The sequence below is a fragment of the Lynx canadensis genome, chromosome A2 (assembly GCF_007474595.2).
Source record: "Lynx canadensis isolate LIC74 chromosome A2, mLynCan4.pri.v2, whole genome shotgun sequence".
NCBI classification, from domain to species: Eukaryota; Metazoa; Chordata; class Mammalia; order Carnivora; family Felidae; genus Lynx; species Lynx canadensis.
The window spans coordinates 51,617,920-51,642,576 of record NC_044304.2 but is presented as its reverse complement, the minus strand read 5'-3'; the positions used below and the strand labels follow the sequence as shown (position 1 = coordinate 51,642,576).

The 24,657-nt window shown below is 49.8% G+C and overlaps 1 protein-coding gene across 7 annotated transcripts in view; it reads left to right on the top strand.

The window, feature by feature from the left end:
* ATP2B2 (ATPase plasma membrane Ca2+ transporting 2) overlaps window positions 1–24,657 on the top strand; it is a 387,223-nt gene that overhangs the window by 337,690 nt on the left and 24,876 nt on the right. For all 7 annotated transcript variants that reach the window (XM_030307403.1, XM_030307401.1, XM_030307398.1 and 4 more), the window contains 3 exons: window positions 3,212–3,454; window positions 15,678–15,919; window positions 17,053–17,287. In XM_030307403.1, coding sequence (XP_030163263.1) covers window positions 3,212–3,454; window positions 15,678–15,919; window positions 17,053–17,287 — 720 coding nt within the window. The remainder of the gene's footprint in view (window positions 1–3,211; window positions 3,455–15,677; window positions 15,920–17,052; window positions 17,288–24,657) is intronic.

Below are 24,657 nucleotides of genomic sequence, written 5' to 3'. Positions count from 1 at the left end.
TAACTTTGGGAAGAGATAAACCTAAAACCAAAAGATATCTGATGTAAGGAAGCCCCCTCCTCTCAAGGGACAGGCGGAAAATGGAAGAGGGTTTAAAAGCAGTTTAATGAGGGCACCTGTGTGGCTCAGTTAGGTGAGCATCTGACTCTTCATTTTGGCTCAGATCATGATCTCACAGTTTGTGGACATCGAGCCCTGCATCAGGCTCTGCATTGATAGTGTGGAGCCTGCTTGGGATTCCCTCTCTCTCTCTCTCTCTCTCTCTCTCTCTCTCTCTGTCTGCCCCTCCCCTGCTTGCTCCCACTTTCACACGTGGGCATGACAAACTTTAAAAAAAAAAAAAAGTTTAATGAAGAGGGGTAGGCCCAAGAAAGCTGACTATGAAAACTTGGGTCTTGGGGGGTGTTCCTAGTGCCCCCCAGATGGCAGAGAGCCCTGCCCCCTGCTTCCAGGCAATGACCATCCACAGAGCCTGAACACTGAGCTGAGCATCTCCACGGGCACTTTGAGCCTGGTTCACATGGCGGGCTCATTCTCTTCCCTTGGCCCCATGGTTTTCCCACCTTGCGCTCCTGGTTCCCAGGGCCCAGATGCCAGGACATCCCTGTGAGGACAGAGGCCAGGGTGTGTTTATAAACAAGGCATTCTCTCCGAGGCGTTGGCAGAGCTGGTGGAGGGCACAGCGAGCGTCAGTTTCCAAGTTGGAATTTGGACCGGGCTCACCGATGTAATTTCATACAGAAAAGAGATCTCCAGGCAGGTGCCAGAAAGTGGCAGTTCTGTGTAAAGGATACGGCCCTTATCGTCTCCTTGTTTTAGGGTTCTTGAAGAAACTCCATCCCACAAACCAAAGCCCAAACAGGTCACAACACGATGCTGCTTGGGGACCTGGGGCCCAGAGATGGAGACTCCCACACACACAGCCATGAGTTGGGACCCCCATGGCCACCCAGCTGAGCTCAGGGTGTTTTTGAAAGTCACACAGGGTTAGTTTGGGGGGACTATGTACTGACATCTTTAGACCTCTGCACCATCTACAGTTTGTATCTCTGGCACCTGGTGCCTTCAGCTGTCTTAGGTCACTTGATAAACTTAGTACAGCACCCCAACCAGTCCCTTGATAAACTTGATACAGTCACTTGATAAACTTAGTACAGCACCCCAACCCAGGAGAGGCAAACTGTCCCCTCTCTGAGCCTGGCATACCCCCCTGGGAGCCGCCATCAAAACACTAGAGATGACACTTAGATCAGCGCTGGCCAATAGAGATATAATATGAGCCACATGTGTGATTTTAAATTTCCTTGTAGTCACGTTAAAAAGAAAAAGTAAAACGAAACAAGTGACATTAATTTTAATAATATAATTTACTTTACCTAACATGTCCAAATTATTATCAATCCCACATGTAATATAAAAATCACTAGTCACATATTTTACATTTCTTTTTTCATGATAAGTCTTCAAAATCCAACATGTGTTTTACACGTACCACATGTTTCACGTCAGACCAGCCACATTTCTAGTGCTCGGTAGCCACCTATGTATTCTGAAGCCCGACAGACAAACCCTCTTCCGAGAGTGCAGGTGGTCAGGGGCCTGATGGAATGATCCAGGCTGTGAGGTTCAACAGAGCTGGGTTCCTGTCCCAACTTTAACCCTCACATTATGTGTGTGATCCTGGTCAAATCACTCGGCCGTGACTTTTTTCAGTTGCCGAAATGGTTGACAACAATCCTTATAGTAAAGTCAGACCAGAAAGTGAGGAGGAACTTTGCAGACTGTAAGTCTGTAAGTTGATCATCCAGTAAACGTACATTAAATGTGTTATAAGAGAAAATGGCAATAGCACAGATCTCTAACCGATACCCATTTTGCAGTGACGTGAACTAGTGTTAAAATTATTCTCCTGGAACTTCTTTTTACCCTTCTTACAAAGAGCTATAATGGGCAAGAAGAAAGGAAATCAGATTCCTAGGAACAGGCTGGAACTGTGCCTGATTCCGCCTCTAGCAACTTTTCATGTCCCTCCTTGGCAGATAGGGTCCCTGTGTCGGGAGGGCCTGCACTGAGTGGCAGTTCCTGGAGAGTGACTTTATTTGCATGACTTGCTTGAGAACCTGAAAGAAGCTATAGGAGTGGAGCTGGAAAGACAGAGAGGAAGACGAATACAAGAAAATTAATAATAATACACATGGTAGGATTTCATTTTTGCTATAAATTTGAAAAGAAAAGATGTTGATACATAAGCTGTGTCAGTTCTGGGTGATGGCATTATGGCTGGTTTTTCTTTTCCATATATCTATGTTGAAAAGAAATTTGTGATTTTTATTATACAAGTTATAATCTGTATTGAATGCAGAAAATAGAATCTATAGAATTTTTTTTAGAATCTATAGATTTTTAGGGTGGCTCAGTCGGTTAAGTGTCTTACTTCGGCTCAGGTCATGATCTCACGGTTCGTGGGTTCAAGCCCTGCGTCGGGCTCTGTGCTGACGGCTGGGAGCCTGGAGCCTCTTAGGATTCTGTGTCTCCCTCTGTCACTGCCCCTCCCCTGCTCTTGCTCTGTCTCTCTGTCTCTCTCTCAAAAATGAATAAACATTAAAAAAAATTTTTTAAAGAAGAACCTATAGATTTTTAAAAGAAGGTAATAAAAATCTCCTATAATTCTACCACCCAGAAATAATGACATTAATATTTTGATATTTTTCCAGATATTGTTCTATGTCTATAAACACACATATCTATCCTAAATTTATTTATTTTTGGTGGAACCAAATGAAAACCAGGCGCCAGCAAAAGATGGTACATTTGAAAAAAAAACCCATAACCAGATAAGGAATGGTTCTTTCTGTCAGGGCATAAGAGAAAAATATTTGAGGTAACCGGAAAGGACCCAACCTTAATTTATCATCCTTCTCCCTTATTTTTTTTCTGTAAGGAATACAGATTATTTCCATAATTCAAATGAACAAAGTCAATTCATCAAATCTTCTAAATGGTTCAAATCAAAGTAAAGGAAAAGGCTGCACACACACGAGGAGTTCAGATGTCAACGTTTCAGTGAATGCCCTTTGCGTCTGTGGGAGGCAAAGGGGCAGATAGCAGAGGCAGAGCCCCATTTACTGCGTGTTTCCCCCATGCCCTCAGCTCTCTGGCCCCCCAGCTCCCTCTCCTTACTGCCGCCCTCTCACTCGCCCCTTTCCCCCAGAAAATGATGAAAGACAACAACCTGGTACGCCACCTGGATGCCTGCGAGACCATGGGCAATGCCACCGCCATCTGCTCAGACAAGACAGGCACACTGACCACCAATCGCATGACAGTCGTGCAGGCCTATGTGGGCGACGTCCACTACAAGGAGATCCCCGACCCCAGCTCCATCAACACCAAGACCATGGAGCTGCTCGTCAATGCCATTGCCATCAACAGCGCCTACACCACCAAGATTCTGGTGAGTGGTGCAGCCTCCTCTGGGGGAAGCACCCACGTCCATGGGGCGAGGCGGAAGTTCTGGGCAGATGGAGCGACGTGACTCGTATTTTTGAATCCTGCTGGTGTCTTTTGGGATGGTCGTGGAGTAAGCAACTTGTTTCCGTTTGATTTAGCAATAGTGTTTATATGACAGAAAAATAGTGTGTTAATTGTGTTTTTTAGATCCCATCATTGTCCCCCTTACCAGAAAACTTCCACACTTTTTATTAGCAGGCTTTTGCTACATCACTACGGTAGGCTCCCCGTATCTATAGTTTCAGTTACCTCCAGTCAGCCTCGGTCCCGTAGCAGATAACCCTTTGCTAACGATACGTCAGAAGGTCAGTAGCAGCCTAATGTCATGTCACATATCTGTATCATTCACCTCACTGCATCTCAGCATGTAGGCACTCCACCGTCTCACATCACCACAAGAAGAAGGGTGAGTACAGTACAATAAGATATCTAGAGAGAGATCCCATTCACATATACCTCCAGTATATGGTTCTAACTGTTCTATTTTATTATCAGTTATGAATCAGGTGTTATTCTCTTACTGTGTCTAATTTATGAAGTAAACTTTATCATGGATATGTGTATCGAGGAAAAAAACATAGTATACATGGGGCTTGGTACTATCCGCAGCTTTGGGCATCCCCTGGAGGTCTTGGAACGTGTCCCCCAAGAATAAGTGGGGGACTGCTGTACTCCAAAACTTAGTGGCTCAAAATCAAACTGTGTATTTAGCGCTCGATTGTGAGCTGGCAATTCAGGCTGGGCTCAGCGGGGTGGTCCTTCTGCTCTCAGCAGGACTCCCTCACACGTCTGCATCTGTGGTGGCTCAGGGGACAGCCCTGCTGATCTCGGCAGCACCGCAGGCTGGTCTAGGATGGCCTCAGCTGGGATGGTTCATCTGGGCTCTGTGCGCTCCCGCCTCCTCCGGCAGGCTGGTCTAGGTGTGTTGACGTGGTCATTTTGCCACATCCTGTTGGCCAACACAAGCCAAGAGGCCTGCCCAGACCCGGGGAATGGGGAGGCTGACTCCATCTCTTGCCAGGAGGAACTGCCAAGTCACATTGCAAAGGGCATGGATTTAGAGAGGAACTAATTGTGGCCATTTTCACAATCCACCACCGATGACGTTGTTGTTAGTAACTTCTATTAGGTAGCAGCATCACAAGCTTTGATAAGAAAAACTATCATATTCCTGTCTCAGCTAAGCTGCATAGACTCATCATGCTGTAATCCCTTTTTGGTTTAGAAGCACAGATGGCTTTTTTTTTTTTTTTTTTTTTTTTTTGTAATTAACCAGCATTCAGATGAAGAGAAGCACAGACTTGTCCATCCGGAGGTCAGTCAGCCTCCAGATGTGTAGGTCATTTCTGCAGTGTGAGCCTCTGGGTGAGCAGCTGGGCTTTTTTGCTTACCCTCCAAATGTGCCCTAGCCCTGACCTCTCCCTTCTGCCCCTGAGCCAGCTCGAAGCATCACCATCAGGTTGGATTGTGGGAGCCGCCAGAAGCTTTATCCAAACAGGGAGGAGAGTGTGACTCAGCAGCAGCGAGGGGCTGAGGGCTGGTGGGAGAGGGGGAAGGAGGCAACTTCTGCCTCTAGACACCGGCCGGTCCAGGGCTAAGCAGCCACCCACATCACCCTAGAGCTGCAGGCTGCAGGAGGCAGCACAGAGGAAAGGAGAAAGTAGGTCGGGAGGATGCAGGCAGATGGGCGATAGAGAACCCTGTGTGTGATGCCAGAAATGACCATGTTTTGTCTTCTTCCCACCCCACCCCCCCCCAACCCCAATGTGGGAATCAAGGGAGATCAGCAATGTTCTATTCCGTTTGCCAGGCCTCCCTAAAATCACTGAGATGCTGTTCATGACCTTGTCCTGGAGATGTGGCAGAGAGGGGAGCAGAGCAATTCCCAGACCAGGCTTCGGGCGAGGGGGTGGCCGCGTGGGCAGAGCCCTGCGAGGTGGGCTTGGATGGAGATGTGTGTTATGCAATCACCATAAAAAGGAGTTCTGGGATCTGCCAGGAAGGCTGATGAAACATCTCAATTAGGCAGTGTTTCATAGCACTGGCAGCAAAGTTAAATTCTCATTTTCAATGTTGGTTGTGTCTAGGTGGCTTAAAGGACAGGGGTCAGTCAGTCTACCTGGGAAGGTGAACTGCTGAGACTAAAGAGAGTTCAGGGACCCCAGAACTGGAATCTTTGGTTTGTAATCAGGCTAAATCACTTACCTCTTACTTAGGCACCAGTGTCTCCTGATGTGCCTTGAACCCCAGCATCCTAGGACCCCTGTGCCTCTATTTCTGGGTCTTTTCTGAAAGACCCCTGGCCACATGGTTCTCCTTGCTGGGGGCTGATGGCCACTGGTATAGAAGGGATAGCAGAGTCCCCTGGTATGACAGGGTAGTGGTGAAGGCTCATACTCTGGAGCCAGGCAGCCTGGGTTCAAATCCCTCTCCAGCTATATGAATGTCAACAAGTTACTTAACCTCTCTCTGCCTCAGTTTCTTGGGGGAAATGATAGGATTATTGTGAGGATGAAATGAGTTAGTAAGTGACAAGTGCTTAGCACAATGCCTGGCTCGTATTCAGCACTAAGTATGGTTAGTGTTGTCGTTAAATCGCCCATTGAATAAAATCACCCATTGAAAGAGGATTCCGTTTGTAGCAATGCAGAGGCTAACCAATAAACAGACAGCGGAAGCATTAGGACTACAGAGGAAAGGTAGAAACCCAAAGTCACATAGCCAAGTATGGCAAAGCCAACTTATAGACACTCCAAAGCCAGCTGTTGAGTAGAGTGTCCAGACCAGGCTCTTGGTCACTGAAACCAATCCTGCAGCATCTTTAGTATAGGGTGATCTCAAAGAAGGAAGGCCTGGGGTCCAGGCAGTCATATTCAGAACCAGGGCCTGCCAGCCATGTGGGGCAAAGGGTGTCTAAGGGACTGTCCTTCTAGGCCCAGAGGAATCCTGAGAAGAGTAAGGGTTTGCTCGGTCCAGAGTAGATGTCCAACCACCCTCTAAACCAGGCTGGGAAATCTAGACGTATGGGTTGGATGAATATGTGGGCAGTGGCTGGGTGAATGTGAATTAATAAGATGCTCAGAACAGGACTATCTCTGTGTTCTACTTTCCTGTTCTTGTGGCAGCAAGAGGCAGGGTTTGGCCCCATGTCTGCCCCATGGTCAATAGCAGTGCTCTCTGGGTCCCTCCAGCATACTGAGCTGATCTCTTCTGCAGCTGCCCTCTGCTCTCTGGTCTTCATTGATCCGGAGACTCCCAATTAGTTAGCACCTTTCATTCTTAAAACACACACACACACACACACACACACACACACACACACACACACAAACCTACTTGAGTATTTGCAAGGGTAGGTTGTGTGGGTGTCATCTACATGGATTCGCATACCTTAGAGACATACTGGTCCAGCCCCCTTACTTTATCTGAGGCCCAGAAATAGAAAGGGACTTGTGCCAAGTCACCCTGTGGACTATTAAAGCTGGAATCCAGATGTCTGGACACCCAGTCCAAGAAGTAATGAGGTTTGGCTCTGAAGTCCAACAAACCAAAGTTCAAACCTCAGCTCCAGCACTTACCACCCATGTGACCCTGAACAAGTTACTTGACCTCTTTGAGCTTCTATTTTCCAATCTGCAAATCTATAAAGTGAGTACATAATTAATCCTAATTGGTAACATTCACTTAGCCAGGCTCGATGCTAAGTGCATACCCCATTCTGCCTTGTATAACGACCCCATGAAGTAAGTGACATCACATCTCTAATTCATACCTCAGACCCTAAAGCTGGGAGAAGTTAAAAATCATGCTTGGAGTTCCAGAGCAGATAAGAGGCTGAGTCAGGATTAGAACCCCGTCCAAGCTGGAGCCTGTGCAGCTCACCACCCCTTCCCACCCAACTCACGCAGCTGCACCTTTGCCTTGAGGCAGCTTCAGGGCTCCCGTGAAGATCAGATGAGAAAATATATGTTAGGCTCCCGGCACAGTGCTTGACATGTAGCAAGTGCTCAGTCCACATATGTTATTACTCTCACTACTTCTGTTATTATTTCTGAGCCTTATCCTCTGTCGTTTATTTTGCCAGCCACTATCTTCATTGACCCTCCATATCCCTTCAGGGGAATAAAGGCAAATATGACCATTCCCATCTTGCAGCTAAAAACACTGGCTGCAGAGACATTAAATAACCTGCCCAGCATTGCTCCTGACCACCAAGTGGCAGAGTGGGGCCCAGAGAATTCTGGGGGAGTTTACCAAGTGGGCAAGGGGGCAAGGACATTGCAGACAGGGACACAGCCCTACAAAGGCCCAGGGACCCTAAGATGCATGGCTCATTCACGTGATCTGTGGCCTGTGCATTTCTCTGGGGCTAGAATGATGAGAGTCGAGGCTGGAGGGCAGGGGGCGGGGACAGCTAGGTGGCATCAGATAAGCCCTTGAAAGGATGCTGCTCGTGGTACTTAGAAAAACCACCCCAGGCAGAGGTGGAGAGTGGTGTGAGGGCCACGGCTAGTGTCAGGGAGGCCAGGAAAAGTGGTCTAGAAGGGCCCTCCCAGTGGGCCATCTTCAACCCCATAGCCCCATCCCTGTGAGGATGGCAAAGCTTTCTTCTTTCCTGTCTTATTTCTAACCATTAGAAACTAAACTTGCCCTCTGAGAGAAGCTATGTGAATCATCCTTTAGTGAGAAATTGCTTCCCTGCCTCAGAAATCCTGGCACACCCTCAGACTTCCTTTGTTGTCTCTAACTCTTTGAACATCAGGACTTCTACTAGCTTCTTTCCATCACCCTGCAGCTTCTCAGAACCACAGCTGAGTGTTAAGAGAGAAATACCTCCTTCCTCAGACTTTGGAGGCCTTCTTGTGCTTTCTTGGGAAAACATTCTCCTTTTCCAACCGTGTGTCCTCTGTGTGCTGAAACTGCCAAGCGGACCTTAATTTTGTATTTTATGAGACCTCTTTGAAAGTAGGTTGACAGTGCAGTTAACATTTGAATTATTAAGCTGAGGATGGAGACTTGTGGAGCTGAATTGTTGGAAGTTTATGGCATATTTCTGAAAACATAAACTATTGAGACAAAAAACAAATCTCCCTGGAGCCCCTGAAGTGGTTCTGGAGGAAAGAGCAAAAAGGGTTTTCCTGGCAGGATGGTTTGCCCAAATAGGTAAGCCAAACTTCACCAAATGAGAAACCCCGGGTCATCAACATACCCCATGCTGAGATGCCCCTCACCCCAGAGAGCCCCAGTAACCTTCAAAGGCAGGAAGGAGCTGCTTCACTGTATTGCCCATAAATCTTAGAACCTGGGCACTTAGAGAGGGGGAGGGAGTGCTCCAGGAAGCAGAGAGCCAACCCTTGAACTCAGATCTCCTGGCTGCAAAGCCAGGGCTCAACTGAATATTCCAATGAGCCTCAGAGTCCCCAAGTCAAGCCATACTCTGCGACTGGGCTCTGGCCAAGCCAGGCGTGCCAAAAGCGTGGACGACTCTGAAGGCGACTTTGCAAGGGCATTAAGATGGGGAGGTGGTGGGGCGCCTGGGTGGCGCAGTCGGTTAAGCGTCCGACTTCAGCCAGGTCACGATCTCGCGGTCCGGGAGTTCGAGCCCCGCGTCAGGCTCTGGGCTGATGGCTCAGAGCCTGGAGCCTGTTTCCGATTCTGTGTCTCCCTCTCTCTCTGCCCCTCCCCCGTTCATGCTCTGTCTCTCTCTGTCCCAAAAATAAATAAACGTTGAAAAAAAAAAAAATTTTAAAAAAAAAAAGATGGGGAGGTGGGGTGGGCTGTGATTCTGTGAAATGGCAGGGGCCTGTATGCTGAATTTGACACCTGTTTTGGTTGTTTTCTTTTGTTTTTTTTTTGCAAACACCATCTCTGGGAGAAGAGTTCAAAGCAAATAACTCCAAATGGGGAATTTTGATTTTTAACAGAGCTGTTAATCCCTACATCACATGCTGTCACCCTGCGTGTGTGCATGCACACACACACACACACACACACACACACAATTGCACTTGCACGCCCTGTACACATACCACATACGTATAATTGCACATACCACACACAACTGCACACTCACCACACATACACAAAACTACTACACTTGCACACCATGCACACATAGCACACACATACAACTACACACACACCACATGCATACACTGCACTTACACGCTGTGCACACCCCATACACACACGTACACCTGCACTCACACACCATACACAAACACACACACCACACACACACACACACACAACTGTACACACACACACACACACACACATACACACAATACACTGCTAAGCCTGGGAAGGTTTCCGTGTCAACCTGTCCCGGACACTCACACTGACCTGCCTTCCCAGCCTCTAGGGAAGATCCCGCAGCCCTGCGCCTCACGTTCCTCAGGAGGCCTAGCACCGAGAAGCTCCTGGGGAGGCCGGCCTTCAGACAACGATTCTGGAGGCCAGAATAGCCCCCTCCGGCCTCCTATTGGCAGCACCCTACACACACAAGCATGGGATTATTCATTTATTCATTCTACAGATATTTATTGACTACCCCAAAGTGGGAGGCAAAGATAAGCAAGACAGACACGTCCCCCCGCCATCCCCTTGGACTCTAAAGCCATCAGCAGCAAGTTCCCAGTCAACTAAAGATCTCCAGGGCCAGTGGAGAGAGGCGGGGCTGTGGGGAGACCATGTGCTGTGGGCTCAGAGCCAAGAACACTGGGGTCAAATCCTGGCTGGGCCGCTTCGTAGCAGTGTGACCTTGCCTCGTGTGCACAGCTGTGAAATGGGAATGCTAGTAGCTGGCCTCCCAGGGATCTGGGAGGGTACAACCAGATAGTGCGTGTGACAAGCCCATTACAGGATGGGGCAGAGTCACCATGCAAACAGTGGCCGCTGATGCTCCTGTTGAGTGGGCTGGTGGTTCGTCTGGGCCTTAGGGAGGCTCCCCACCAGTGCCTGTCCTTGAGGGGTGAGGAAGAGCGGGTTAGGCCACCAGAGGCAGCCGCTCAGCAGAAAGTCGTTCCCGAACACGCTCCAAATCATCATATTGCAGATGCTATAGTTTACTATGCTACGGTTGTCAGGTTTTTGGGGGGGACTTTTTAGAGGTTTTTTAGTGGTTAAATATACATCACATCAAATGAATCAGATTAATTGTTTTTAAGTGCACAGTCCCACGCCGTTAAGTACATTCACACTGTTGTGCAACCATCACCACCATCAATCCCAAAACTTCTCATCTGCCCAAACTTGAACTCTGTCTCCATCAAACTCTAACTCCCCATTCCCCCCACAACCAGCCCCTGGCACCCACCATCCTACTTTCTGTTTTGGTGAATCTGACTCTTCTGGGTACCTAATACAGTTGGAATTATACAGCATCTGTCCTTTTGTGACTGGCTTGTTTCACTTATAATGTCCTCGGGGTTTATCCATGTTGTCACATGTGTCAGAATTTCCTTCCACTTTATGGCTGGATAATATTCCGTTGCATGGAGAGACCCTACTTTGTTTATCGTTCATTTGTCGATAGACACTTGGATTGCTCCCGCCTCTTGGCTTTTGCGAGTAACGCTGCTATGCACGCGGACATGCAAATCTCTTTTCCGGTTCCTGCTTCCAATTCTTTTGGGTATATATCCAGAAGTGAAGTGCTGGATAGTATGGTAATTCCATTGTTTAATTTTTTGAGGATCCACTATCCTGTTTTTCTCATGGCAGCAACACCGTGTTACCTTCCCACCCACAGTACGCAGGGTTGCAGTTTCTTCACACCCTCACCAACAGTTGTTGTTTTCTGTTTTGTTTTTTTACAATAGCCACCCTAATGAGTGTGGGGTGGTACATGCCAGCTATGCTTTTTTAATCTCATTTGTGCGGATGTTATTTATAACTTGTAGCTCTTTAAGTCATCATTCCTTGCCCTTGCTTCTGTTCACCCCCCAGCATCCCAAAACAGGGACATGAATTGTCCTCTCAAAATTATGCCTCGTGGCTGCACCCAGCATTCCCAGAGGGCTCAGGACCACACTGGGGAATGTGCTGGATGAAGCTCTTGCCCTGGGAGCCAGGAAGCTTGGGGACAGCCCCAGGCCTGCCCCTCCACAGGTCTGTGATCAAGAGCAAGTCACATCCCCCTGGGCCTGCTTCCTGTCTGTTAAAATGGAAACAATACTGATGCCTCAACTCCCTTATAGAATTGGAGCCCTGGAGATAAAAAAGCTCCTGGAAAGTCTGCAGCAATAGCAAAATCTCTGGGTTTGTCAAGATTAAAAAAAAAAAAAAAAGTCTAAAGAAAAAAGGGATGGGCCTCTGCTTCTTAGTAATGCACGTGGGCGATCTCAGAGCTCAAGTTCATGGAAACAAATTGAATTACGTAGGAGGCAGCTCTGCCATTTGCAACCATGGATTGTTTGAAATCCTTTTAGAGGAAAATTAAAATATCTCACAGAGGGTAATAAAATGCCGGGTATTTTGAAGGCATAACTGCTCAGCTCTCTTGGGCAAAGAAGTAATTAGGCATTTTTATTTAAGCCCTCCGAGCCGTCATTTTCTTTCATTGGTGGAGAGGGGAGAAAAACTGTTGTGGAAAATACATAAAACTTGGAGGTCACCAGAAGATTAATTATCAAAATGTAGAAAACATTAAAAGTAAGTAAATAAATATATCATTTTTAAAGCACAACATAATACCACGCTACAGAGACAAAGGGAAGTGCTTCAAATTTATTTTCACAAACATCAGAAATGGGAAGCTGTACCAAAGGTTCCTTTGTTTCCAGATCAAATCCCACCACAGAGCCCAGGAGTGGGGAGCCTTCCAAGGCCCGTGGTGCTGGAGACATAGTTCTGCTTGGCGTGGGAGCAGGGAGGGCGTTCTGAGCCTTGTTCCCGCCCATAGCCCTCAACCACCGCTGAGGACTGTGCCTCCGCCTTGTTGCACCATCCCTCACCATGATCCACTTGAAGAAAAGGGTTGAAAATGGTTGATTTTTCTCTCAGCTAGAGATCATCTGCTCTAGTCTCTCCATTTTACAGACAGAGAAACTGAGGACAAGAGCTTAAGGCTCTGTCCTTCCTATGAATCCCTAAGTCTCAAGACCACCGCATTATCAATGCCAGTGACTCCACAGCACTTGGGTGGGCTCCCTAGGCCTGAGCCCTAACTGTGGAAGGGGGAGTTGGCCAGGGCTATGTCCCGTCACCGTCCTGTCCCCTGCACAAGTGGTCCATGCCAGCATCTCCCAGACCCCACCTTCTCCTGTCTGTGAAGCTCGTTCGAGTAATATGACAAGGGGCTGGGGCTGAGGATACAGAGTTCCTGGACAACGCTGGTTTGAGACCCATGCAAAGCCACTAATGGCGGTGGCAGGAGTCGGGGCGGGGGGGGGGCTGTTGGCACAGGCATGCTCATAGGTAGATATTCCTCTTCTAAATCTCTCTAGGGTTTCAGTTTATCTGTGGTGCCTTTTACCACTCCCTAAGCCACCTCCACCTAAGATGCTGCATGGTAATTTTATGCAAGGAAAATGAGCAGTGCATGCACATGGGTGTGGGTGCAGGTGGGATGTGAGTTCACCTCCCATTCCCTCTGGCTAATCCCGCCATTAGCCCACATGGAGGTTTCTTGTTCTTACCTATTAACCTCTCCCACCATTCTGATCTGCATGGAGCCATCCCGCCAACAATGACTAAGTGCCCACTGTGTGCTGGGTTTTATGCTGGTCCTGAGAACCCTGCAGAGAAAAGAATCTGATAACTCATTTATTCAGGGGGAGACAGACCCATGAAGCAATTGTCAAAGACACTGTGATATTTGAGCTGGCCCTTAAAAAGCAAGGAGGAGGGGTGCCTGGGTGGCTGGCTCAGTTGGTTAAGCGCCTGCTGTCAGCTCAGGTCATGACCTTGAGGTTCGTGAGTTCGAGCCCCACGTGAGGTTCTGCGCTGTTGGTGCGGAGCCTGCTGGGGATTCTCTCTCTCTTCCTCTCCCCCACTTGTGTTTTCTCTCTCTCTATCAAAAATAAATAAATTTAAAGTAAAAAGGGAATGGAGGAGTTTGCCTTGCAGGGGAGGGGGAAGGAACAGCAGAGGCAAAGGCACAGAGGCATGAAACAGCTTGTGTTCAGCCAGCCACACAAGGAAGTGAGAGGTGCTGGGGGAGAGGTGGCTGATGATTTCACTGAGACCCCAGGGTGGGAGTTTGTGTTCATGCAGCCCAGCACCTGGCAGAGGGCCAGCACCCAGCCGGTGCTGAAGAGTGTGTGTCAGATCAGTGAGTAGAAAGAAGGAAAAGCGGAAGGGACCAGGAGAAGGGAAAAGTAAACTGTGCCTTAGTCATAGAAGGGAATCAATAGAACAATCAAAAAAAAGAACAAATCAGAACCATAAACACAGGTGCCTCTCAAAATGCAATTACATGAGCAAACAACTTTTAGAAGAATGTCTACAGTCTCCTTACACACACATACATGCAGTAGGTTAGGCTACATGTAATTGACCATTTTGACTTACAAACATAGCAGTTTCAGGGGCCCCTGGGTGGCTCAGTCAGTTAAGCGTCAGACTTCAGCTTGGGTCATGATCTCGCGGTTTGTGGGTTTGAGGCCCCGCGTCGGGCTCTGTGCTGACAGCTCAGCCTGGAGCCTGCTTTGGATTCTGTGTCTCCCTCCCTCTCGGCCTCTCTCTCTCTCTCAAAACCAAATAAACATTGAAAAAATTAAAAAAAAAAAAAAAGGGACAAGCTGTTGACACACACAATAACTTGCCTGGACCTCAAGGAGATTATACTGAGTGAAAAGAAGCCAGTCTTCAAAAGTTACACATACCGTACGGTTGCATTTACAGAACAGGCTTGAAATGACAAAATGATAAAGACAGGGAACAGACCAGTGGCTGCCAGGGCCGGGGGTGGGGGGGGAAGGGAGGTGACTGCAGCTCTAAAAAGGGTGTCACAGGGATCAGATCCTTATCATGAACTGTGTGTATCTTCATGTATCTTCCTGCTGGTGGTCGTGGGAATCCACACTCAATGCTGTTGCATACAACTAAACACACACACGTGAGTGCATGTAAAACCGGTGAAGTCTGAGCGAGGTGGGTCTGATTGTATCGGTGTCAGTGTCTTGCTGTGACATTGTACTGTAGTCATACACAGGTGAGCACTAGGGGAAACTGGAGGAAGAGTGTATTTCTTATTGCATGTGAATCTAGAACTATCTGAAAAAAATTTTTAATAAATAAATAAAAATAAAAATTTAAAACACACACAGGGTAATAATAATGCCACATTTGAGACAGAGGTTCTTTCTGGGAGGAGGGGAGGATTCTGCAGACTGGGAAGGATACACAGGGGGATTCACCTGTATCTGTCATGTTTTCCTTCTCAAAAAGGGAAACTCTGAAGCTAATATGGCCTATTTCTCAGGTTCTACAAAGCTGAATGGTGGGTACACCAGTGTTTCTTTAATTATTCTCTATCCTGCTTTTATGTTTGAAACAGTTCGTGATTTATATATTTTTTAAGTTTATTCATTTATTACTTCTGAGAGAGAGAGAGAGCACACAAGCAGGGGAGGGGCAGAGAGAGAGGGAGACACAGAATCTATAGCAGGCTGCAGGCTCTGAGCCTTCAGCGCAGAGCCTGACTTGGGACTCGAACTTTCGAATGGTAAGATCATGACCTGACCTGAAGTAGAACACTTACTCGACTGAACCACCCAGGTGCCCTGAAAGAGTTCGTGATTTTTTTTTGAAAAATTTTTTTAATGTTTATTTATTACTGAGAGACAGAGAGACACAGAGTGTGAGCAGAGGAGCGGTAGAGAGAGGAGACACAGAATCTGAAGCAGCTCCCAGCTCTGAGCTGTCAGCACAGAGCCCGACACGGGGCTCGAAGTCACGGACCGTGAGATCATGACCTGAGCTGAAGTCGGTCGCCTAACCAACTGAGCCACCCTGGTGCCCCTGAGTTCATGATTTTTGAAACACGGATCTTGCTTAACTCCTTTCATCCAGAGCCAGGATTGGGTCTTGGATGGAGAGGGCTGAGGGTGTGGGTGGTGGGAAGGGGGCACACAGGGCTCTCTGAGAAGGGGAGGGGGTGGCTCGCCCCCAGGGCCTCAGCAGCAACCCCCTGTGAGCCACCTGGGCCTCTCTCTCTGCAGCCCCCGGAGAAGGAGGGTGCCCTGCCTCGGCAGGTGGGCAACAAGACAGAGTGCGGCCTGCTGGGCTTCGTGCTGGACCTGAAGCAGGATTATGAGCCCGTGCGCACCCAGATGCCAGAGGAGAAGCTGTACAAGGTGTACACCTTCAACTCTGTGCGCAAGTCCATGAGCACAGTCATCAAGCTGCCGGACGAGAGCTTCCGCATGTACAGCAAGGGTGCTTCTGAGATCGTGCTCAAGAAGTAAGCCGCGCGTGGTCGGGGAGGGGTGTGGGGAGCCGGGGACCACCAAGTCGTGCAGCACGGGCTGTCCTACAGGCTGGGCCGAAGGGCCATCTGGCACTCAGAGGTGTGGGGGGGGGCCCTGCCCAACGTCCCACGGCAGGACCACCTCCAGGGTCCCTCGCTCACTGCTTTTCTCCCCATTTCCTCTTATAAATGTCTGCAGAGAGCCCTCCCCATCCTCCTCCCTACATCACTGGATCATCAGGAAGGGCTCCCCATCATCAGTGTTAAATCTCCCTCATTTTACTTCCTTTAGCATATAGTGATTTTCACTGTGACCTAGTCTACTCTGGCTCCACGCTGGAATCACCCCAGGGAGCTTTAAAAAAAAAAGAAAAAATAGGGCGCCTGGGTGGCTTAGTCGGTTGGGTGTCCGACTTTGGCTCAGGTCATTATCTCACGGGCCGTGGGTTCGAGCCCCCCGTCAGGCTCTGTGCTGACAGCTCCAGAGCCTGGAGCCTGCTTCAGATTCTGTGTCTCCCTCTATCTCTGCCCCTCCCCTGCTCAAGCTCTGTCTCTCTGTCTCTCTCAAAAATAAATAAACATTAAATAAATAAATAAATAAATAAATAAATAAATAAAAAGAAAGAAAGAAAAAACATTAATTCCTGAACTCACCCCAGACAAACTGAGTTGGGGTGAACCTCTGGGGCAGGGCTCACACATGGGTATTTATTTATTCAGTGTTTCTCCAAACCATTGTAATGTGCAAGCAAGGTCCAGAACCACTAGCATAACTAAGTTTCCTCCCCTTTGAAAATCACTTTAGTTGTGGAACGATTTTTTCAGATGAAATCTTGTGAATATAAAACAGATCAAAGTAGATGTGCTCTTGCTGAATGGACTGGGGCAAATATTATAAGAAGGCTGCCTGATTTCTTTTTGGCTGGTCTTGATTTCATCCCTGCCTGGGGCCCAGGGGCCTGGACCAGCCCTGAAGCATTATGGGAGTTGAACAGGATGGACACTGGATGACCAACCACGGCCAGCTGAGCATCACTGGGGAGGGGGAGGTGAGCTCAAGCTGGTCAGAGGGAGGATCCTTGGGCCCTCAGCTGGACCTTACCCATCTCCCTCCCATCTGCCCCCAGGTGCTGCAAAATCCTCAATGGGGCAGGGGAGCCCCGGGTCTTCCGGCCCCGCGACCGGGATGAGATGGTGAAGAAGGTGATCGAGCCCATGGCCTGTGATGGGCTCCGCACCATCTGTGTGGCCTACCGCGACTTCCCCAGCAGCCCGGAGCCTGACTGGGACAATGAGAATGACATCCTCAACGACCTAACCTGTATCTGTGTGGTGGGCATCGAGGACCCCGTGCGGCCCGAGGTAGGCACCCTACCAGCAGGCTTGGAGAGGCTGGGAATCCAGCCTGCTGCCAACCTGACATAAGTTGCCTCACCTTTCAGAGCCTCGGTTTCCCTATAGCGTCCACAGGTTTTTTCTGCACATACTCCTAAACGTTCGGACTCATGAGACCAGTGTAGGCCACGTTTGGCATTGGTCTGCTCAGGACCTGTGGCAGCACCCACCAGCCGACTGCTGGGGATAGTCCCGGAGCCATCCACCCAAGCACCCAGAAACCTTCCCTTGCCCCCAAAGGACAAGCATGGGGGCTGCCCTGCCTTAGAAGCCTCTTGCCCCACAGGAGCCAGGACCTCCTATAACACATCCATAGGCCTAGATTCCAGGCTCCCTGTAAAGAAGACCCCCAGAAACAACCGGTATCCAGGAAAACCCACGTGTGGTGTCACACCATCATTTAGAGTTCTGTCCATCCAGATCCTGCTTACTGATCAGCTTTCCCCGGTAGGCTCGCACAGTGACACAGCTGACAGTCTCCCTTTATCAGGTTTCCAGGGGAACAGAGCTACAAAGTTAACCAAAGGTCAGGTGCTCAGGCAGAAGAGAAGAGGGATGACAGCACCCCTCCCTATAAGGACGAAGGAAGGTGATGTGATAAGTGCACCTAATGGAGTGCTCAACTCACATAGGTCTTCAGCCTCCTTTAGCCGCCTCTGCATCTGGCGGGAAGACAGAACTCGGTGCTGGGGATTTGCAGGGTTGGGGGCGGATGGACACGTGTGATCAGTCAGACTGCCCAGGCTAGAGAGGCCGTGGGAGGAAGCGTGGGCTGCCACAGATCTCCAGAACGTTCCTGTGGGCAAGTGGAGTGAATCTGCTCACCCTGCGGGGCCCCAGAGGGCAGAGCTCAGCACATGGGACAAGTCACAGGAGAGGCCGGCCTCCACATCCTCGAAAGACTAACACAGCCGCTGGGGTTCAAGTTGGTTCCCAGGCTGGCCCAACTAGGCCCACCCAGATTGGCCTTGGCTGCGGAATTTGGTGACAGTGCCTCTCAGGGCCACCTTCCTCCAGTAAAGGCAACTTCATTCTCCCCCACTTGCCCTGACACCATTCTCTGGGGGCCTCTCACTGTTCTCTGCTCCTCTTGGAGCCTCCATTTCCCTTTCTTTCAAGTGAAAGGGGGGTAGAGAGGGTGTTTTCCAAAGTCCCAGCCCCAGTGTTCTAAGATTCCGTGTTCCGAAAACCAAGTGAAACTAGGATGTCACGGATGTGGACTTTCACGCTTAGGCAGCAGGGAGAGGCGTCGTCAAGAGTATGAGCTCAGGCATCGGACAGGCCTGGGATCCTGAGTCCCGGCCTTACTGGCTGTGTGACCTTGGGCCAGTTATGTAACCTCTCTGAGCCTCTGTTTCTTCATCCGTAGACTGGGGATAATAACAGTGTTCTCCACACATACACACCCCAGGGTACTCTGAGGTATCATCATGCACATAGAAGCAACAGGCAGAGCCTGGCATGAGGTACGTGGCCCATCATTGTGGGTGTCCTTCTTTTATGCCCCTCCCCAGTAGATGCATAAGTCTGGATCCAGTGACATGTAACAGCCCCTAACACAGAGCTCGGCCTATGGAAGGTACTTGAGAAGTGTGGAGTGAATGAATGAGAACAAATGGGACTCGAACACCAATCTTCCAATACTGTGCCTGGTACTCATGTCTCTCTCTCTCTCTCTCTCTCTCTCTCACACACACACACACACACACACCACAGGCCTCCTCACTCCCACCCAGAGCCTAAAGCAGCAAAGGCGATTTGTGCCCCAGGTGCTTGGCACTGGAGCCCATGTGTGTTTTCCTGCAGACTGTGTCTGTCCCTGAACAGACAGGCCATTTATCAGCCTCCCCATGGGACGCCCGCTCATTACCAGCTGCTAATGGGTTCAGGCTTCCCATGACATGTTATCTCCTTACAGGCAACAGAGACTAGTCTCTACATAGCAAGCAAGGCCAGCCTATGGTTCCCCTGTCCTTCCCATCCCCAGAGCTCCCCGTTCCTCACCCTGCAGCTGGGGTGGAAAGAAGTATCAGACACATAACTGTTTTGGTCATAACCCACAAAAAATAAGAAATGTATTTTATATCATGACTCAGTAAACACATACACCTGACCAAAATAAGAATCTCACAAAGTAACGTGATGCGCTTATAAGTATTTTCTATTCTCTTCTATTTCTTTCTTTTTTTAACACTAGTCACCCACAAAACTGATTTCACAATCCACTAAAACGGCATGAGTTTAGGTTTGAGCTGCTGCTGACCTAGTCCAAATGCCTCTGCACACCCCCACTGAGCAGGTGAAAACACTAAGGCCAAGCAGGGACACTGATGTTCCCAAAGACCTGCTGTAAAAGGCTAAGCAAATCCATATTAGAATGGGTTTTCTGCCTTCCTGCCTCAGGCCCTTCCCCAGGATGCCACGGAAATGAAAGGGCAAGTGGTTCTCAATCAGGAGGGTGGAGAGAGGTGGGACAGGGCCTAAGAGGAGCTAAGCTGGGTCCCTGGCATTTTCCATTGACAGCGTGATCATCCAGAGAAGCTGGCTTCAGTCACAGACTCTGGGAAGGGGCAGCTGTCCCACCCGGCAGCACTGTCATCCTGGAGGCCCCTACATTGGAGAAAAGGGACCTGGATCCGAGCCCCAAGTCTGTCAATAATAAGCCTTTCCCCTGCCCCTGTGCCTCAGTCTCCTCATCTGTAAAATGGGAGGTTGGCCCAGGGAGGTCCCTGCCAAGTTCCAACATTCTGAGCCAGCTGACTAGAAGCTTACCCTGACACCTTTGTCTGCTTCTGTCAAGTTGGTGCATCCTTGTTGGTGACCTCCTCTCTCCCCTGGACTCTCCCCCAGGATGTAGATTTAGATGTGGTAAGCTGTGTTGGAGAGCAGTGACTTACTAGGGTGACACAGCAGAATCAAGGGATACGGGTACTGATCCTGCTCCTGCCACTTCCTCACCGAAGACCCACAGGTTCATCGCTTCCCTGGGCCTCAGTTTCCCCATCTGAACAGTGAGAGAGTAGGACATTCTCAAGTGAGAGACACATAGCAGGGTTGCTGGTGGCACTGCTTAAAAGTATAAAAGCTCTGACCTGTTGACTCAGCATCTCCCAGTGGGGGTGGGGATGGCTTTTGATCTATTTGGTTTTTAGGCCGGGTGATTGATACACACAGAGCCAAATTCAAACGGTTCCATGGCACAGAAGGGGTGAAGCAGCCTCCCATGCCACCCCCCAGTCCCCTGGTCTCTGCCTCACAGTTTCTTGGGTGACCTTCGCAGAGTGTCTATGCCCACAGTTTTTGGCAAGCTCTCCCAGGCCACCGTGAGGCTGGCCGGAGCGGAAGCCTCAGGCTGGACCACCTCTAGGGTCGTACAAACATTTTCAGATTTGTTGGGCAGCTGCCCCTGGAGCACAAACCCTGCCTCCCTCAGTTTTCCCATCTGTCAAGGGGACAAATCACGTTGCCTTCCTCCCTCAAGAAGCGAGAACAGATCGAAACAGACTTGCCCGTCACCCCCCAGACAACACATAGGATGCTCCCTCGGGTACACTTTCCGAGGCTGATCGAAGCCGCTGCAGATAAAGCCATCAGAAGAGCAGCAGTCTGGGATTTGCCGGGTTATCCGGGGGTGTTTGGAGCCCTTGAAGTCACAGACAACGGGTGTCACCAGAAACAACAGATGTTTAAAAGCCTTTATTTAATGAAAACAGGAAGCGCCCATTTCCTGGCTGTTTTTCCTCAGTGAGAAAAATCTTGGATAATTTTAGCAAAGGAAGGGATTTTTTTTTTTTTTTGAAATTTTACAGCTACTTTATCTATGTGGAAAGTCTATTTCAACCAGATTGGTGCCCTTGTGGCTTGAGTCTTCATCATCTCTGGATCCTCAGTGGCCAGAACAGTTAGATGTTCAGTAGCTATTTGCCAAACAGATGAATGAATAAATACAAGGAAATGCTGGTGCAGTTTAAGGAAGCACCCCATTGGGTTGGAGGAACCCAGAGTGGCTTCATGAGGAGAAGGCAACTCACCTGAAAGAGAAGAGACTTTTGACACACAGATTAAGGGAGAGAGGGTGTTCCAGGCAGAGGGAACAGCGTGGACAAACGCAGAGAGGTGTCCAGGAAGGGATGCTAAGTGTTTGGAGTCTAGTGAATACCCCGCTTTGGATTTATGAGAGAAGAGGCTAGGAAGGGAGCCTGGAGCGACATTGTGAAGGGTCTCATGTCCCCATCCAAATCCGTTCACCAGGTCAGGCTTTGAGGGACTTAAGCAGAGAGACTGTTCGTGATGACCCACATTTACGAAGCACCTACCCTGTGCCATGCCCCTCGGTCAGCAATCCCTGCCCCCCAGAGCCCACAGCCTAATGAAATGCCTGGTAAAAAGGCAAGAGTAGTAGACCCAAAGCACATGAGAGCCTCAAGCCAGACCGAAGCACAACACAGACGTCCAGGTACACGGGCCGCTGCCCAGAAAGGAGGTGGAGTACCTCAAGGAGGTCGGGGATGCCCTGGGGTGTTTCTGGAATCCCCCCACATTCTAGGCAGGTCACAGACCTCTAAGGCACCTGGCCCAGAAATCATGGTGAAGCGTCCACACTATCCCACTGCCCCAAACAAATGGCCGCCCCTCCAAGTCCCCGACACCAGCTGTGCCCCACCCCCACCGCATCTACATCCACACCCTCTGCACCCCTCCCCCTCTCCCAGAGCAGGAAGAACAAGCAAGGAAGACCATGGTCCTTGGTGTTGCCAGGCTCCCCACCGCCACCACCAGCATGGCTGGCTCCACGCTTGGTACTGTTTACCCCTGTCATGGCATCGTCCAGCCTCGCTGAGGGGTGTAGACTATCATCCCCATTTTACAGATGAGGATGCCAACGCTTAGGGGGAACCCCAGGGCAAAGCCCAGCCCAGCCTTTTGGTCCCTGAGCCCTCTCTCCAAGAGGGAGAGAAGCCTCCACCATACAGAGGAAAGTGCGGGGGCCAAAAAAATTAGCTGCCTCCTTTTTCTCCCTGAGCCAGCTTGTTTTGGGGAGCCCCAGAGGGTGAGGATTCCAAGCAGGCAGATTGCAGCTCCCGAGACAGCCTAAAAAGTATTAGTCTTTCTAAAACAGTGCCAGTCACCTCATCACTCGTTCAGAACTTACCACGGTTCCCAGGCCTAAAGGAGCAAGCCCCTGATTCCAGCACCTTCTGACCTCGAGCCTTTCTCCAGCTTCATGGCCACCGGCTCCTGCCCCACAGCCTCAGCCCCTCCAGATCACCTGCCACACCTTCCTCCAGCACCCTTCCCACCTTCTGTGCCAGTGCCTCTCATGGGACAGAACCCTGTGGCCTGGGCCACAATGAAGTGGTCACCTGTGTAGCCCCAGCCAGGGCACAGTGCCAGGCACCAGAGCCTCAGTTAGTGTTAGCTGAACAGAAGCAACTCGAACGTCCCCTCCTCCGGGAAGCTTTCTCGGATTTCTCCTCTGCATCTACTTCCTTCTGAAGTACTGGCACCCTTCTCCTTTGCTCCCAGAGCCCATTGTACGGAGATCTTTACCAAAGACCCTGCCTCCTACAAGGGTACAGCTCTGACCCAGAGCAACTGCTTTCTCATCTGAAAAAAAGAACAATTCTGTGAAAGGATATGATAGACTTGTTCCACTGTGGAGCGGTCAGCCTGGGAGGGAGTGAGCACCCTGTCACCAGAGACCTACAAGCAGAAGCTGGCTGGCCATCTGTTGGGATGCCTAGCAGGAGAGCTAGGCAACGAGGAGAGAGTCAGAGTCATGACCTGAAGTCCCTTCCAACTCTAAGACTTCGAGCGTCTTTAAACCAAACAAAACCTAAACTATTCCTTTGAGGGCAGGAGCCAGATCAGGTGGATGTCCTCGAAAGAGCAGTGGCTCTTTCCGTTCCTCTGAACAGGAGACAGCAGGGGGCTGCAGCCCGGGTTACAGCCATTTTGAGGACATCGATCAATTATGTAAGCGGGATGTTGGACACTCCACGTCTCCACTCCCTCTGGCTCTGTAAAAAGAGGTCACAGTTGCCTATGTGAGCAGCAGCTATGGCACGAGGCAGAGGCCTTGCTCATGTGCCCCCCGCCCAGCCCCAAGTGGGCTCTTCCTCAGGCCCTGGAAATGCAGCCAGAGGAGACCCGTGGTCAGCTTACCCTACTCCGGCCCTTGTGACAGGGAGATCACTACCTCTCACCACAGACCTGGTCTCTTATACGATTCTGGTAGCTGGAGGGTGCATTCTCCTGACCTTGGCCGGGACCCTGCCTCTTCACGATGTTCGTTCCCTGCTCTACCACAAGATGGCCATGCTCAGGAGTCTTGATTTTCTCTATAAGCAGCTGGGAGGGAGTGACACCCCAGGCTGAACTCTAGGCAGGTCATTGGAGGTCAGGTAGGGGAGCGACGGAAGATGTGCGAGGCCAGAGGCAGGGAGACTGGGGAGGGGCTGGGCAGTGGCCCCCACTTGGAATGGTGGCGCTCTGTGCTGAGGGAATAGCAGATGCTGTGGACGGGGGTGGACAGAGGCTAGATATTTTCAAGATCAATCCTTGTTTTTAAAGTTCCTGAGGGCAGGAAGGGGACCAGCAGTCAGGAGCTGTCCACAGTCAGGTTTTGAACCAATGTTCTGACTCTTTGTATTAGTTGCCATGATGCAATAGCACAGACTGGGTGGCTCAGACAACAGAACTGGATTCTCTCACGGTTCTGGAGGCTGGAAGTCCAAGATCAAGTGTTGGCAGGGTTGATCTCTTCTGAGGGCCATGAGGGAGAATCTGCTTCATGCCTCCCCCAGCCCCAGCTTGTGGGGGTTTGCTGGCAATCTTTACTGGTCCTTGGCAGCAACACCCCAATCTCTGCCTTTCTCTTTATATGACATTCTCTGCGTGTGTGTCTGGGTCCAAATTTCCCCTCTTCATAAAAACTCCAGTCACACTGACTGAGGGCCACCCTACCAGCCTCAACTTAATTACCTCTATAAACACCCTATCTCCAAGTAAGGTCATATTCACAGGCACTGGGGGTTAAGACCTTAACATATCTTTTTTTTCCTTTTCTTAATTTTTATTTATTTTTGAGAGAGAGAGAGAGAGAGAGAGGAGGGGGGAGGGGCAGAGAGAGAGAGGGAGACACAGAATCCGAAGCAGGCTCCAGGCTCTGAGCTGTTAGCACAGAGCCTGACACGGGGCTCAAACCCATGAGCTGTGAGATCATGACCTGAGCCGAAGTGGGACACTTAACTGACTGAGCCACCCAGGTGCCCCAAGACTTTAACATATCTTTTTGGAGCAGCCACAGTACAGCCCAAATAATCACCAGACCCTCT